The sequence below is a fragment of the Enhydra lutris genome, unplaced genomic scaffold (genome assembly GCF_002288905.1).
Source record: "Enhydra lutris kenyoni isolate GAN:26980312 unplaced genomic scaffold, ASM228890v2 scaffoldscaffold45, whole genome shotgun sequence".
In the NCBI taxonomy this organism is placed as follows: domain Eukaryota; kingdom Metazoa; phylum Chordata; class Mammalia; order Carnivora; family Mustelidae; genus Enhydra; species Enhydra lutris.
This window is the reverse complement of record NW_019154129.1, coordinates 15,682,456-15,693,745: the sequence shown is the minus strand read 5'-3', so window position 1 is coordinate 15,693,745 and position 11,290 is coordinate 15,682,456. Positions and strand designations below refer to the sequence as shown.

Below are 11,290 nucleotides of genomic sequence, written 5' to 3'. Positions count from 1 at the left end.
GCCTCGAGTAGGTGTGAGTAGGTGGAGTGAGAGCCCCTCACCCCGCCAGCCCACCAGGCCCTGACCACCCACCCTCGCTGGGTCTGATAAGAGACCCCACCCCCACAGCCCTGTCCCCTCTCCAGACCAACAGCCACAGCCTGGCCCCCACCCAGCCTCCCTGTGTATAAAGGGATCCTGGGGGGGTGAGCCCCACAGAGGCTAGTCCTGAGCATGCCCAGCTCCACTACCACCATGTCTCTGACCAAGGCCGAGAGGACCGTCATCCTGTCCATGTGGGACAAGATCTCCACCCAGGCCGATGCCATTGGCACCCAGGCCCTGGAGAGGTGAGTGGGCGTCCCGTGGGCTGACACAGAGCCAGGGAGGACACAGTGTGGGGTTAGGGAGGACAGGGCCCAGCACGGAGGGACCACGGAGGAGGGGGACGACACTCGGGGAGCAGGAAGAGGAGGTGGACGGAGAGGGCGCGTGGCTGTGAGACTGTCTTTTGCGCTGGGCCCAGCGCCCAGGTGTCCACAAACATCGCTGGAAGGAATCAGTGAAGGAATGAACGGGTTGCCCAGCGAGGGGACGGTGAGGGTGGGATTCCACCGTGCCCTGTCTGAGCCTGGGGTAAGAGGGGAAGCGGCAATGGGGATCCCGTCCTTGTGTAAAATTATAACATCGTATTCAACGTGAATGGTTTGCGTTAATGTTTATGTCTTGAAATGCTGCCTTCAAGTATGACTTCTCCAGGCCGCTGGCCTTTTCAAGGCCCGGTAAGCTTGGCGCCCGAGGCGCACACGCGCTGGCCTTACCAGGTGTGGCTGTCGCCCCTGCCCGCAGGCTCTTCGCCAGCTACCCCCAGACCAAGACCTACTTCCCGCACTTCGACCTGCACCCGGGCTCCGCGCACCTGCGCATGCACGGCGCCAAGGTGGTGGCCGCCCTGGGCGAGGCGGTCAAGAGCATCGACAACATCGGGGGCGCCCTGGCCAAGCTGAGCGAGCTGCACGCCTACATTCTGCGTGTGGACCCGGTCAACTTCAAGGTGGGCGCGGGGCTGGGGTCCCGGGGGGGGGGGCGAGGGGCGCGGGCAGCCGCGGGGTGTGGGCTGCGGGGTCTCCGTCCCCCCCAGCACCCCCACCCGCACCGGCCGCTCACGGGGCCGCGCTCCCGCCCCTCAGCTCCTGTCGCACTGTCTGCTGGTCACCGTGGCCTCGCACTTCCCCGCCGACTTCACCGCCGACGCCCACACCGCCTGGGACAAGTTCCTGTCCATCGTGTCGGCCGTCCTGACCGAGAAGTACCGCTGAGCGCAGCCGCCCGACCGAGGGCAGGCTGCCGCCCCTTCCCTGCCCCTGAACCTTCCATAATTCCTCCGCGGATTCTCCAATAAATGGATGAGGAGGAAGTGGCTCTTGCGTTCTCAGTATTGGCGGGAAAGAGGGGAGTGAAAGAAAGCGGGAGCTGCAGGAATGCGGTCGACCCCAGGGTCACCACCGGCTTAAAGCCACCGAAAGGATGCTCTGGGGCGATGCCTACACACGAGTCGGGGAGAGGCAAAGCAGCGCAGGCTGGCCCATGCGGTTCTCAGGCCAGAGAGGGCTTGCTCCTCTCCTGCCGCCCAAATCGCCCAACGGTTGCTTTACTCAGCGCGCTGCAGGCGTGTGCGCCCTCGGGGGGGCTTTTCCTCACAGCCTGATGTCACAGCTCCCGCGCTGCTGGGCCCCATGCTAGGACCCCCGCCCCCGCCCCGTCCCTGCGCGGCGCTCTTTCCCCAGTCCTTCCACCGGCTGTCTCCTGGACAGGCCCTCACTTTGCCCGCACGGGGGTTATTCCAGATCCTGCTGATGTCTGCAGCAAAAGCGCGCACGCACAGCGCGTGAGTCCGTGCGGGTAACACCCCCCGCCCCGGGCGGCGGCCTCCGCGGCCACAGGGACCTAGCCTGGAGACGCTTCCCGGTGCCGGCCGAGGGTCGCCGCGCTCCGGCCGCCGTCCCGCAGATAAGGGCAGGCGGGGCGCCTGGGGTGTGGGGAGGCTATAAGGAGGCCGGCCCGGCGGGAGGGGCCCCCAGAGCACGCCCCGCCAACGCCATGCTCAGCGCCCAAGAGCGCGCCCAGGTCGCGCAGGTCTGGGACCTGATCGCCGGCCACGAGGCGTCCTTTGGGGCGGAGCTGCTGCTCAGGTGGGTTGAGGCGGGGTTTCCAGGATCGCAGGGGGGCGGTGCCAGGGGTTTGGGGCCTGAGTCGGAGGAGGGGCCGAGGTGGGGGGCTTCCGGGTGTCTGGGCAGTGCAGGCGCGGGAAGGACCCCACGCGGCCGCCCTCCTCACTCACCCACCTGCTCCGTCAGGCTCTTCACGGTCTACCCCAGCACCAAGGTCTACTTCAAGCACCTGGGCTTCTGCCCTGACGAGACTCAGCTGCTGACCCACGGACAACGCATGCTCGAGGCGGTGGGCGTGGCCGTGCGACACATGGACAACCTGCGCGCGGTCCTGAGTCCGCTCGCCGACCTGCACGCGCAAGTGCTCCGCGTGGACCCCTCCAACTTCCCTGTGAGCCCGCCCGGGCCCCCGTAGGGTTCGCGCGCGCGCGCAGCCGGGGTTGGGGCTGGAGAGGGAATCGGCAAAGGCAGCGCCCCTTCATCCGCCCCTTCTCCCGCAGCTGCTGATCCAGTGTTTCCAGGTGGTGCTGGCCTCCCACCTGCAGGGCGAGTTCACCGTAGAGATGCAGGCGGCGTGGGATAAATTCTTGACGGGCGTGTCGGTGGTGCTGACCGAGAAGTACCGCTGAGTCCTCCGCCCCGCGGGCTTCCGTCTCTGCATGTCAATAAACAGGCTCCAACGGAGGGACCGTGCGCTTGTGTGGTCTTTGGGGACCGGGTAGGCTGAGGTTATTGTGCCTGGCCAGAAAGCTCCGGGTCGGGTGTGGAGCCACCTGGAATCTTAGGGCGCGATCCCGGACCTTTGCGCACAAGGGAACAGGGGCCAGGGACTCAAATGGGGACGGTTCCAGGGTTGACAATCCCGGGTCTGGACAGGGTGTGGATCCCCAAAACCTTGAACAGAACAAGTCCCCTCTGGTGATGGGGAAATGGGGGGAGGGGACAAATGGGAGCTAAGAGGAAGGAGGTTATCCGGGTGCAGTTCGTTTCCAACACACCCGCTGTGACACACCGTTCACAAAGCACGTTTGCATTCACCCATTCCTCCGTTCTCCCTCCATGCCCTCCCGCTGGGAGCCACTCCCGGGACTCCTCGCCTCTTTTGCAGACAAATGCAGGCACCGAGGCCAAGGGTCAAGTTCCTGGCGGGGGGTCAGAGGTAGGGGCCAGGACCCCGCCGACTTCTCTTTCTTCCCTCCCCTTGACGCTCAGTCTGCAGGGAACATTGCCCCAGCCAAGTTAGCCCCTCCCTCTGAATCTCCTGGGGCGGGGTTCTGGGGAACGAGCTCCTGACCGCCAGGATCAGGCAGACACCCCGACCACACAACGGCTCTGTGATACCGGACATGTCCAGGAGCAGTCTGAGCCTAATGCATCCGACGTAAACACAAACAGAAAGCTGATGCCGTGCTGGCTCTTTGAAATAATTTATTAGACCATAAAGCAGGGTCAGCACCCGGCAGGCCCAGGGTCCCCCAACTTCCACTACAACGTTCCTTTCAGTCTCTGCGGGTCCCCCAACCAAGGCGTTCCTCTCCTTTACCTCCAGACCCAGTCCCCAGGGTCAGTCTCTCCCCTCTGCGGCATGAGGGGGGGGGGCAGGAATCCTAGCACTCTATGGAGAACCTTCTCTGACAAGGGAATGAGGCCAGGGAGTGGGGACCCCAGGAGCTCACCTGACTCTGAATGAGGAAGGTTCCCTGCTGAAAATCTCTGCCGGCGCAGGGAGCACTGAGCCCCACCTGGCCGGACGTGCCCAAGTCCGAAGAATGCCAGAGGGTAAGCTCTGACTTGTGGGAAATTACCCACCCTACCTGGCTGTGCCTGCGCCTGTTACCCGACGGTGGCCAAGAATCCCTGCCCACCATGAGGGGAAGGAGGGCTTGGAGCACCTGATCCCACATTATCTCCCTCACCCCCACTGTTTACACGGACTGTCTACAGCTCTTGGTCCTGGGGAAAGTTCGGTGCGGAAGCAGCTTGTTTCACTTCGGAAAATGTGCTCTCCTTCCCGACCAGCAAATACCCCAGGTGCCGAGCCAAAAGCCGGAGCCTGTGGGGTGGGTCGGGAACCTGTATGGGCTCCCCGGAACCACAGGAGAGGAAATGGAGGTGCCCTACAGAACTGGATCCCGGTCTGGGCGGGGCAGAGAGAGTGAAGGCGGCCTTGGGACCCCCGCCAGCGCTCGCCGGGAACACCTCCTGGCACCGGGCCAGCCAATGAGCGCGGGCCGGGAGGGCGCGCCCCTCGCGCCCCAGGCATTTAATGCCCCGCGCTCCCCGCGCCCCGCACATTTCTGGTCCTCACACAGACTCAGAAAGAACCCACCATGGTGCTGTCTCCCGCCGACAAGACCAACGTCAAGTCCACCTGGGACAAGATTGGCGGCCACGCGGGCGAGTATGGCGGAGAAGCTCTGGAGAGGTGAGGACCCCACCTTCCCCCGTTGGGATCGGGGCTCGCCGGCCCCTCGCGGCGCCTGTCCTCCACCGCCTCGCCTAACCCTGGCTCGCCCACCCCTTCCTTCCGCAGGACCTTCGCGTCCTTCCCCACCACCAAGACCTACTTCCCCCACTTCGACCTGAGCCACGGCTCCGCCCAGGTCAAGGCCCACGGCAAGAAGGTGGCCGACGCGCTGACCAACGCCGTGGCCCACATTGACGACCTGCCGGGAGCCATGTCCGCTCTGAGCGACCTGCACGCCTACAAGCTGCGTGTGGACCCCGTCAACTTCAAGGTGAGCGCGCGGACGGGGCGGGAGCGAGGGGCGGGCGGGGCCGGCAGAGAGTCCCTTGGGGTCCCGAAGGTGGAGCGCGGGCGGCCGCGTCCCGCGACGGCCCCTGACGTCCCCTCCCTCCGCAGTTCCTGAGCCACTGCCTGCTGGTGACCCTGGCCTGCCACCACCCCGCGGAATTCACCCCCGCCGTCCACGCCTCCCTGGACAAGTTCTTCAGCGCCGTGAGCACCGTGCTGACCTCCAAATACCGTTAAGCTGAAGCGGCGGCGGTGCTCGGGCTCCCGGTCCGGGGCCCTCTTGCGCTCCGCTCTCCTCAACCTCCCGATCTCTGAATAAAGTCTGAGTGGACTGCAGCCTGTGCGCGTCTCGGTTCTCTCTGTGCGCGAACGTGCGGGATGGGGGGAAGGCCGGGGGTTCTCCTCGCTTCGCATCACGGACCTGTCCGCAGCGGCCAGGAGAGGGAAGGGAAGACAGGCGCAGAGGGGGGCAGTGGGGCCGGTTCTGCTGCTCCTGCCTGGGATTTCCCGCTCCCCACCCACAGCCAGGAGTGCTCTGCTGCGAGCTCGCCATGTCCTCCATTTCATTCCGGAGCTTTGTGGATGCTCCTGCGATTTGCTGGAACAATGAACTAACTGCTTTTCCACCTTTATGTTTTACGACACACTCTTGGTCTGAGAGTTCATGGGCCTCCAGCCCGGACCTCTGAGCTCTCCCACTGCTCTCCCTGAAGTTGGGCGGTGGGGAAGACCGGAGGTCAGGCTCCTGGGAGTCTCACCGAATGCCCCCCACCTGCCAAGTGCTTCCCAAATACACACACAATCTAGATGAAATCGGGGTGAGCAGTCCATCCCAGATGCCAGGCAATTTCCTGGTGGTGCTGCTTTCTCCCGGTGTCACTTCCAGGACACACACTGTGAAGAGCGTGCTGTCCTGGGGCAATATGGACCTGGAGGCCTGGCTTTGGGGGTCAGCTCAGCACTGACTACATAGCCCAGGGGCCACCACCCCTAACCCCCCTCCACACACACACACACACCGTGCAACAGAGAAGAGCCAGGTCCTGGGGCTCAGCACTCCTGCGTGCTCCCTGCCCTCAGAGCAAGCCCCCTGCCGCCTCCGTGTCTGGTCCTGGCAGCCATGGGGGCCGAGCCCCCAGCTAACAGCAATGTCCTTTCTTCCTGGGGTCCCAGAGTCATCCTTGGAAAATGAGATGGCAGGCCTCTGCCTCAACTGGGGACACTTGTGGCACAGCTGGTGGTACAGTATGAGCTCCCAGTACTAGGCAGTCTTCTTTCTTTTGTTATCATGAAAATGATGGCCTGGGCTCAAGGTGGGAAAACCCAGATGTCCACCAGGGGATGAACGGGTAAACCAAACGCAGTCAGTCATGAAGAGCTGGAAGCAGGGGACACAGCCTAGAGCAGGAAGGACCCTGGGAACGGTGCCAAATGAAAGAAGCCAGACACAGGAATGTGTGATTCCACTCACATGAAACGTCCAGAATAGGCGACCTCACACAGACAAAGACCAGGCTGCTGGGACTGGAGGAGAGGGGGACGGAGTGACTGCTAATGGGGACAAAGTTTCCATTTGGGATGGTGACAGTGGTGGTTGCACAACACTGGATGTGGTTAAAGACACTTCAAAATGGCTTAGATGGCGGGGGGGTGGCACCTGGGTGGCTCAGTTGGTTAAGTTATCTGACTCTTGATTTCGGCTCAGGTCATGATCTCAAGGTTGTGAGACGGAGCCTGGCATTGGGCTCCACGCCCCGCTTAAGAGTCTCTCTCTCTTCCTCTGCCAGTCCACCCTCTCTCTCCCTCTCAAAAATAAAATAGAATAGAATAGAATGGCTAATATGGTAATTTTATGTTATAGTAATTGTACCAAAAAAAATTTTTTTTTGAGTAGGCTCCACACAGGTCTTGAGCTGAGCGCCCTGAGATTAGGACCTGAGCTGAGATCAAGAGCCGGCGGGGTAACCGACTAAGCCACCCAGGAGCACCCCCACCGGCAATTGTTTTAATGCGCGGAGCGGTGCCTGGCACAGAGTGGGTGCCCCACAGGGATCGGGTATCACTTTTGAGATACATCCGAGGCATTTAATACCTGTTTTCTGTCTTGAAAGAACAATTGCTACGAGCCCCGCTCATGACATTGGTTTCCCGCCAAAGTCTCACAAGTTTGGGAAGAGGACGTTTTCATGTTCATTTTACACCATAAATGTGAAAATAGAGTCATCATAGGCTCTGGAGGAAGGGAGGGAGAAGAAGCTGAGGGTTAATGTCAAAATCCATGATTCAATTCAGTGTCCCCTAATACTAGTAAGTGATGACTTTCCCGACCGTAAACACTAGGAGAACGGGGCGGCGGCGTCCATGGCCACCGGGAGGGTGCCAGGCTCCGGGACCGCTCGCAGCCGGACTCCGCGAGCAGGGGTGCGGCGCGGACGCGGCGGCGGCGCCCCCTGGAGGCCGCGGGGACCCCCGGTGGCGCAGGCGCAGGGACCTGGCGCGGGGCGCGCGCGCGGCAGGACGCAGGATCCGCGATGGCGCTGTCCGCCGCGGACAAGGCAGCGGTGCGCGCGCTCTGGAGGAAGCTGGGGAGCAACGTCGGGATCTACACAACCGAGGCCCTGGAGAGGTGCGGCCACCAGGGCCCCGCGCCCCTCCGGCTCCCGGGCTTTGCGCCTCCGCCGCCGCGCCGGGTGCCCCCGCCCCCCGGGCTTCCTCCCCGGGCCGCACCTCACTCGCGCTTCCTCCCGCAGGACCTTCGTGTCCTTCCCCGCCGCCAAGACCTACTTCCCCCACTTCGACCTGAGCCCCGGCTCCGCCCAGGTCAAGGCCCACGGCAAGAAGGTGGCCGACGCGCTGACCCTCGCCGTGGCCCACCTGGACGACCTGCCGGGCGCGCTGTCCGCTCTGAGCGACCTGCACGCGCACCAGCTGCGTGTGGACCCCGTCAACTTCAAGGTGAGCGCGGGCGGGCGCTGGACCCTCGGTGGCCGAGGCCGGGGGGTGGGGGAGGGCGGCTCCGGGCGGGACGACTCCCTCCCTCCGCAGTTCCTGAGCCACTGCCTGCTGGTCACCCTCGCCCGGCACTACCCCGGAGACTTCGGCCCCGCCATGCACGCCTCGCTGGACAAGTTTCTGAGCCACGTGAGCTCGGCGCTGGCCTCCAACTACCGCTAGACTCGGAGGGGGCGTCGCGGGACCCCAGCCGCCCCTCCCGCGAGCTCCGGAGTCCCAGTAAAGTCCCGGCCAGAAAGCCTCATCCGGCCGCGCGTGTTGTCTCTGGGGGCGCGCGCGGGTCTGCGGGTGGTGGGGGAGGATGGGCGAGGGGTCCGGGCACCTCTGAGGCGCACCCCACGTCATCAGACCCGGGCGCGCCCCTGGCTGCCCACTGGGCGCCCTGCACGGTCGAGGGGAGCCCTAGGTCGCGCCCATCCCCGGCGCCGGAGACAGGCTTGGGACCCCACGCGAGCGCGGAGAGGCGGGGGCGGGGGCGGGGGCCTGACCGTCGTCCCGAACCGCCCGCAGGGTCCAGCCTCGGGGAAGGGGAGGGAGCGGCGCCTCCTGCCGGCGGGGCCCAGGACCTGCGCAGACTAAGGCCCTGGAGGGGGCCCCGGAGGGGGCCTGCTGGGGGCCCTGGAGGCCCGTGTGAGAGGCCCTCGCCAGACACTGGACCCGCGCGGTGGGAGTCGTGTAGCAGACAAGGTGGGTGGGGCCGGAGCCTTGCCTACACCCCACACTTCCGAGGAGATACGAGGGGATACGTTTGGTTGTTTGTTTAGATATTTCTTCTCCAAATCAATCATAGTCATTGCAGAAACCTAAGTAGCGCACTTACTGCCCCTTCCTCTGTATCCCAGCGGGTCCAGCACATCCACCTGGCGCAGGAGCCAACTGTGAACCCATGGGGAGGACATGGGGTCAGATCAAGAGCGTGTGTGTCACACACACACACACACACACACACACGCGCACGCGCGCGAATATTGAATGCGCGGCGCTCCAGGTCCTTCCGGGAGCACTTGGATATATATATATATTTTTTTTTAAAGATTTTTATTTATTTGACAGAGAGAGATCACAAGTAGACGGAGAGGCAGGCAGAGAGAGAGAGAGAGGGAAGCAGGCTCCCCGCTGAGCAGAGAGCCCGATGCGGGACTCGATCCCAGGACCCTGAGATCATGACCTGAGCCGAAGGCAGCGGCTTAACCCACTGAGCCACCCAGGCGCCCCGGATATATTTTTCTTAAATGGCGTCCTCAAAGTGACACTGAGAAAAGTGGCACATGGGACACATAGAGAGGAAAGCGCCCGGTCCGGGGAGGGAAGAACAGCATCATGGGGGGACTGGGAGAAAAATACTGTCACAGACGGCAGGGGAGGGGTTCCCACCTCCCTCACACAAGACACACCTCCACGTTCTTTTCCCTCCCCACACCTTTTTTTGAGCCAGTGGACCCAGCAGAAGACCAAGCTGAAGGAGAAACGGGCAGCTCACGGTGCCGATGGTGGACAGACATTTGCAGTGATCCTCAAAGACGTGCATGTTGAAATGCTCCTGAACAGGACACTGAGCAGGAGAAGATATGAAGAGGCAAGATCTAACACACTTGTGCTGGAAGTGTAACTCAGAACGACCTTTCGGGGGCGCCTGGGTGGCTCAGTGTCAGCTAAGCGTCTGCCTTCGGCTCAGGTCACGATCCCGGGGTCCTGGGTTGGAGCCCCAGTCGGGCTCCCTGCTCAGCGGGGAGTCCGCTTCTCCCTCTCCCCCTGCCCCAGCCCTGCTTGTGGGCTGGCTCGCTCTCTCTCTCAAATAAATAAAATCTAAAAAAAAAAAAAGAAAACGACCTTTCGGGAAAGCATTTCAGTTGTACACAGTCGTGGGCTGGTGAGTGTCTGAGGACGGGCCCTCCGGCCCAGGAGGAAGGGGCTGATCTGTAGCGTTTGCCGGTTTCCGTGGTGCTGTGATGGCTGATGTCGAGTTACCGAATGCGATCGCTGGAGGGAAAACTAGGGAGACACGTATAGTTTCTGCCCCTGCTGTATTCTCACTGTCCAAATGCAAGACGCACTAGAGGTCCACACGGATGATAGGGACACGGATAGTAGTGACCTATAGTGACCTACTTGAAAGTAAAGAGCTTTCAGAAAAAAAAAGTAAAGAGCTTTCAGTATTTTAACAAACTATTTGTAAATTAATACACTTTAATTTTTTTAAATCTTATTTAGTTGTCAGGGAGAGAGCACAAGCAGGGGAACAGGGGGAGCAGCGGGCTCCCCGCGGAGCAAGGAGCCCAACTCGGGGCTCAATCCCAGGACCCTGAGATCATGACTTGAGCTGAAGGCAGAGGCTTAACCCACTGAGCCACCCAGACACCCCCTTGTTTAATTTTTAATAGTGGAGCTCTCAGAATTCCTTAAGGTTTAGCATGAGCTAATGTTTTTAATCACGTCAACTCTACACCCAATGTGGGGCTTAAACTTACAACCCCAAGATCAAGAAGCGCGCGCTCTCCGACTGAACCCACTGGACACCCAGGCTAAATGGTCCTAAAAGCATCAATGAGCAAACGAGATAATAAGGAACTTTCAGGCCAAAAACAAAGTAAAGGCGAGAACTCAGAGAGGGAGGGGTTATCACAACACCTAAACTACCTGGGTCCTGAGGTATTTGCCAAAACTAGCAAACTATCTTCTTCCTCATGGGCTCACAGGCTTAAAAAAAAAAAAAAAAGCCAGTATAAGGTGATATGCTCAGTAGGTGACTCTTCCCCTAAAACTGGGCCCCCAAAGGCTACGCGTACTGGACAATTCCCTCCTTTCCTCAAACATAAGGCCTGAGGAAAAAAATACCTTGGTGTTTAGCCAAAAAGAGAACATCATTTCCTGATGTTAAAATCCCATGACCTGGGGCGCCTGGTGGCTCAGTGGGTTAAGCCTCTGCCTGCGGCTCAGGTCATGATCCCAGGATCCTGGGATCGAGCCCTGCGTCGGGCTCTCTGCTCAGCGGGGAGCCTGCTTCTCCCTCTCTCTCTGCCTACTTGTGATCTCTGTCAAATGAATAAATAAAATCTTAAAAAAAACAAACTTAAAATCCAATGGATAAGTTTAACAGACAGAACACAATCATAAAGAGAAGTAGGGAACTTAAAGTAGGTTAGAATAAATTCTCCAGGGCGCCTGGGTGGCTCAGATAGTTAGGTGGCTGCCTTCGACTTGGGTCATGGTCCCAGGGTCCTGGGATGGAGTTCCACGTCGGGCTCCCAGCTCAGTGGGGAGCCTGCTTCTCCCTGTCCCACTCCCCCCGCCTCTCTGTCTCTCATGAACAAATGAAAATCTTTAAGAATAAGTTTTCCAGACTACAGCCCCTGCACACCCTGAGCAGGAGCTC

The 11,290-nt window shown here is 61.1% G+C and overlaps 4 protein-coding genes across 4 annotated transcripts; all 4 read left to right on the top strand.

Annotated features, from left to right (window-relative positions):
* Nucleotides 1–234: 234 nt before the first annotated feature.
* Nucleotides 235–1,298, top strand: LOC111156130 (hemoglobin subunit zeta). The gene is made up of 3 exons (XM_022516774.1): nt 235–329; nt 829–1,033; nt 1,170–1,298. Exons 1-3 carry the CDS (start codon nt 235–237, stop codon nt 1,296–1,298), a joined length of 429 nt encoding a protein of 142 aa, XP_022372482.1.
* A 766-nt stretch (nt 1,299–2,064) lies between these two features.
* Nucleotides 2,065–2,833, top strand: LOC111156251 (hemoglobin subunit mu). Its single transcript, XM_022517009.1, has 3 exons — nt 2,065–2,171; nt 2,337–2,541; nt 2,651–2,833. Exons 1-3 carry the CDS (start codon nt 2,080–2,082, stop codon nt 2,777–2,779), a joined length of 426 nt encoding a protein of 141 aa, XP_022372717.1. The 5' UTR covers nt 2,065–2,079; the 3' UTR covers nt 2,780–2,833.
* Nucleotides 2,834–4,446: 1,613 nt separating this feature from the next.
* LOC111156045 (hemoglobin subunit alpha-1/2) lies at nt 4,447–5,241 on the top strand. The gene is made up of 3 exons (XM_022516624.1): nt 4,447–4,575; nt 4,684–4,888; nt 5,014–5,241. The coding sequence occupies exons 1-3, from the start codon at nt 4,481–4,483 to the stop codon at nt 5,140–5,142; spliced, it is 429 nt and encodes a 142-aa protein (XP_022372332.1). The 5' UTR covers nt 4,447–4,480; the 3' UTR covers nt 5,143–5,241.
* Nucleotides 5,242–7,436: 2,195 nt separating this feature from the next.
* LOC111156092 (hemoglobin subunit theta 1) lies at nt 7,437–9,434 on the top strand. Its single transcript, XM_022516696.1, has 4 exons — nt 7,437–7,531; nt 7,656–7,860; nt 7,951–8,136; nt 9,349–9,434. Exons 1-3 carry the CDS (start codon nt 7,437–7,439, stop codon nt 8,077–8,079), a joined length of 429 nt encoding a protein of 142 aa, XP_022372404.1. The 3' UTR covers nt 8,080–8,136; nt 9,349–9,434.
* The last annotated feature ends 1,856 nt before the right edge of the window (nt 9,435–11,290 follow it).

Excerpts from the sequence above, each read along its gene's own strand:
- LOC111156251 (XM_022517009.1), top strand. The coding sequence starts at position 2,080 with ATGCTCAGCGCCCAAGAGCGCGCCCAGGTCGCGCAGGTCTGGGACCTG. Across the intron at positions 2,172-2,336 it reads GGGGCGGAGCTGCTGCTCAG|GCTCTTCACGGTCTACCCCA; the intron begins GTGGGTTGAGGC and ends CTGCTCCGTCAG. Across the intron at positions 2,542-2,650 it reads TGGACCCCTCCAACTTCCCT|CTGCTGATCCAGTGTTTCCA; the intron begins GTGAGCCCGCCC and ends CTTCTCCCGCAG.
- LOC111156092 (XM_022516696.1), top strand. The coding sequence starts at position 7,437 with ATGGCGCTGTCCGCCGCGGACAAGGCAGCGGTGCGCGCGCTCTGGAGG. Across the intron at positions 7,532-7,655 it reads ACAACCGAGGCCCTGGAGAG|GACCTTCGTGTCCTTCCCCG; the intron begins GTGCGGCCACCA and ends TTCCTCCCGCAG. Across the intron at positions 7,861-7,950 it reads TGGACCCCGTCAACTTCAAG|TTCCTGAGCCACTGCCTGCT; the intron begins GTGAGCGCGGGC and ends CTCCCTCCGCAG.
- LOC111156045 (XM_022516624.1), top strand. The coding sequence starts at position 4,481 with ATGGTGCTGTCTCCCGCCGACAAGACCAACGTCAAGTCCACCTGGGAC. Across the intron at positions 4,576-4,683 it reads GGCGGAGAAGCTCTGGAGAG|GACCTTCGCGTCCTTCCCCA; the intron begins GTGAGGACCCCA and ends TTCCTTCCGCAG. Across the intron at positions 4,889-5,013 it reads TGGACCCCGTCAACTTCAAG|TTCCTGAGCCACTGCCTGCT; the intron begins GTGAGCGCGCGG and ends CTCCCTCCGCAG.
- LOC111156130 (XM_022516774.1), top strand. The coding sequence starts at position 235 with ATGTCTCTGACCAAGGCCGAGAGGACCGTCATCCTGTCCATGTGGGAC. Across the intron at positions 330-828 it reads GGCACCCAGGCCCTGGAGAG|GCTCTTCGCCAGCTACCCCC; the intron begins GTGAGTGGGCGT and ends CCCTGCCCGCAG. Across the intron at positions 1,034-1,169 it reads TGGACCCGGTCAACTTCAAG|CTCCTGTCGCACTGTCTGCT; the intron begins GTGGGCGCGGGG and ends CCCGCCCCTCAG.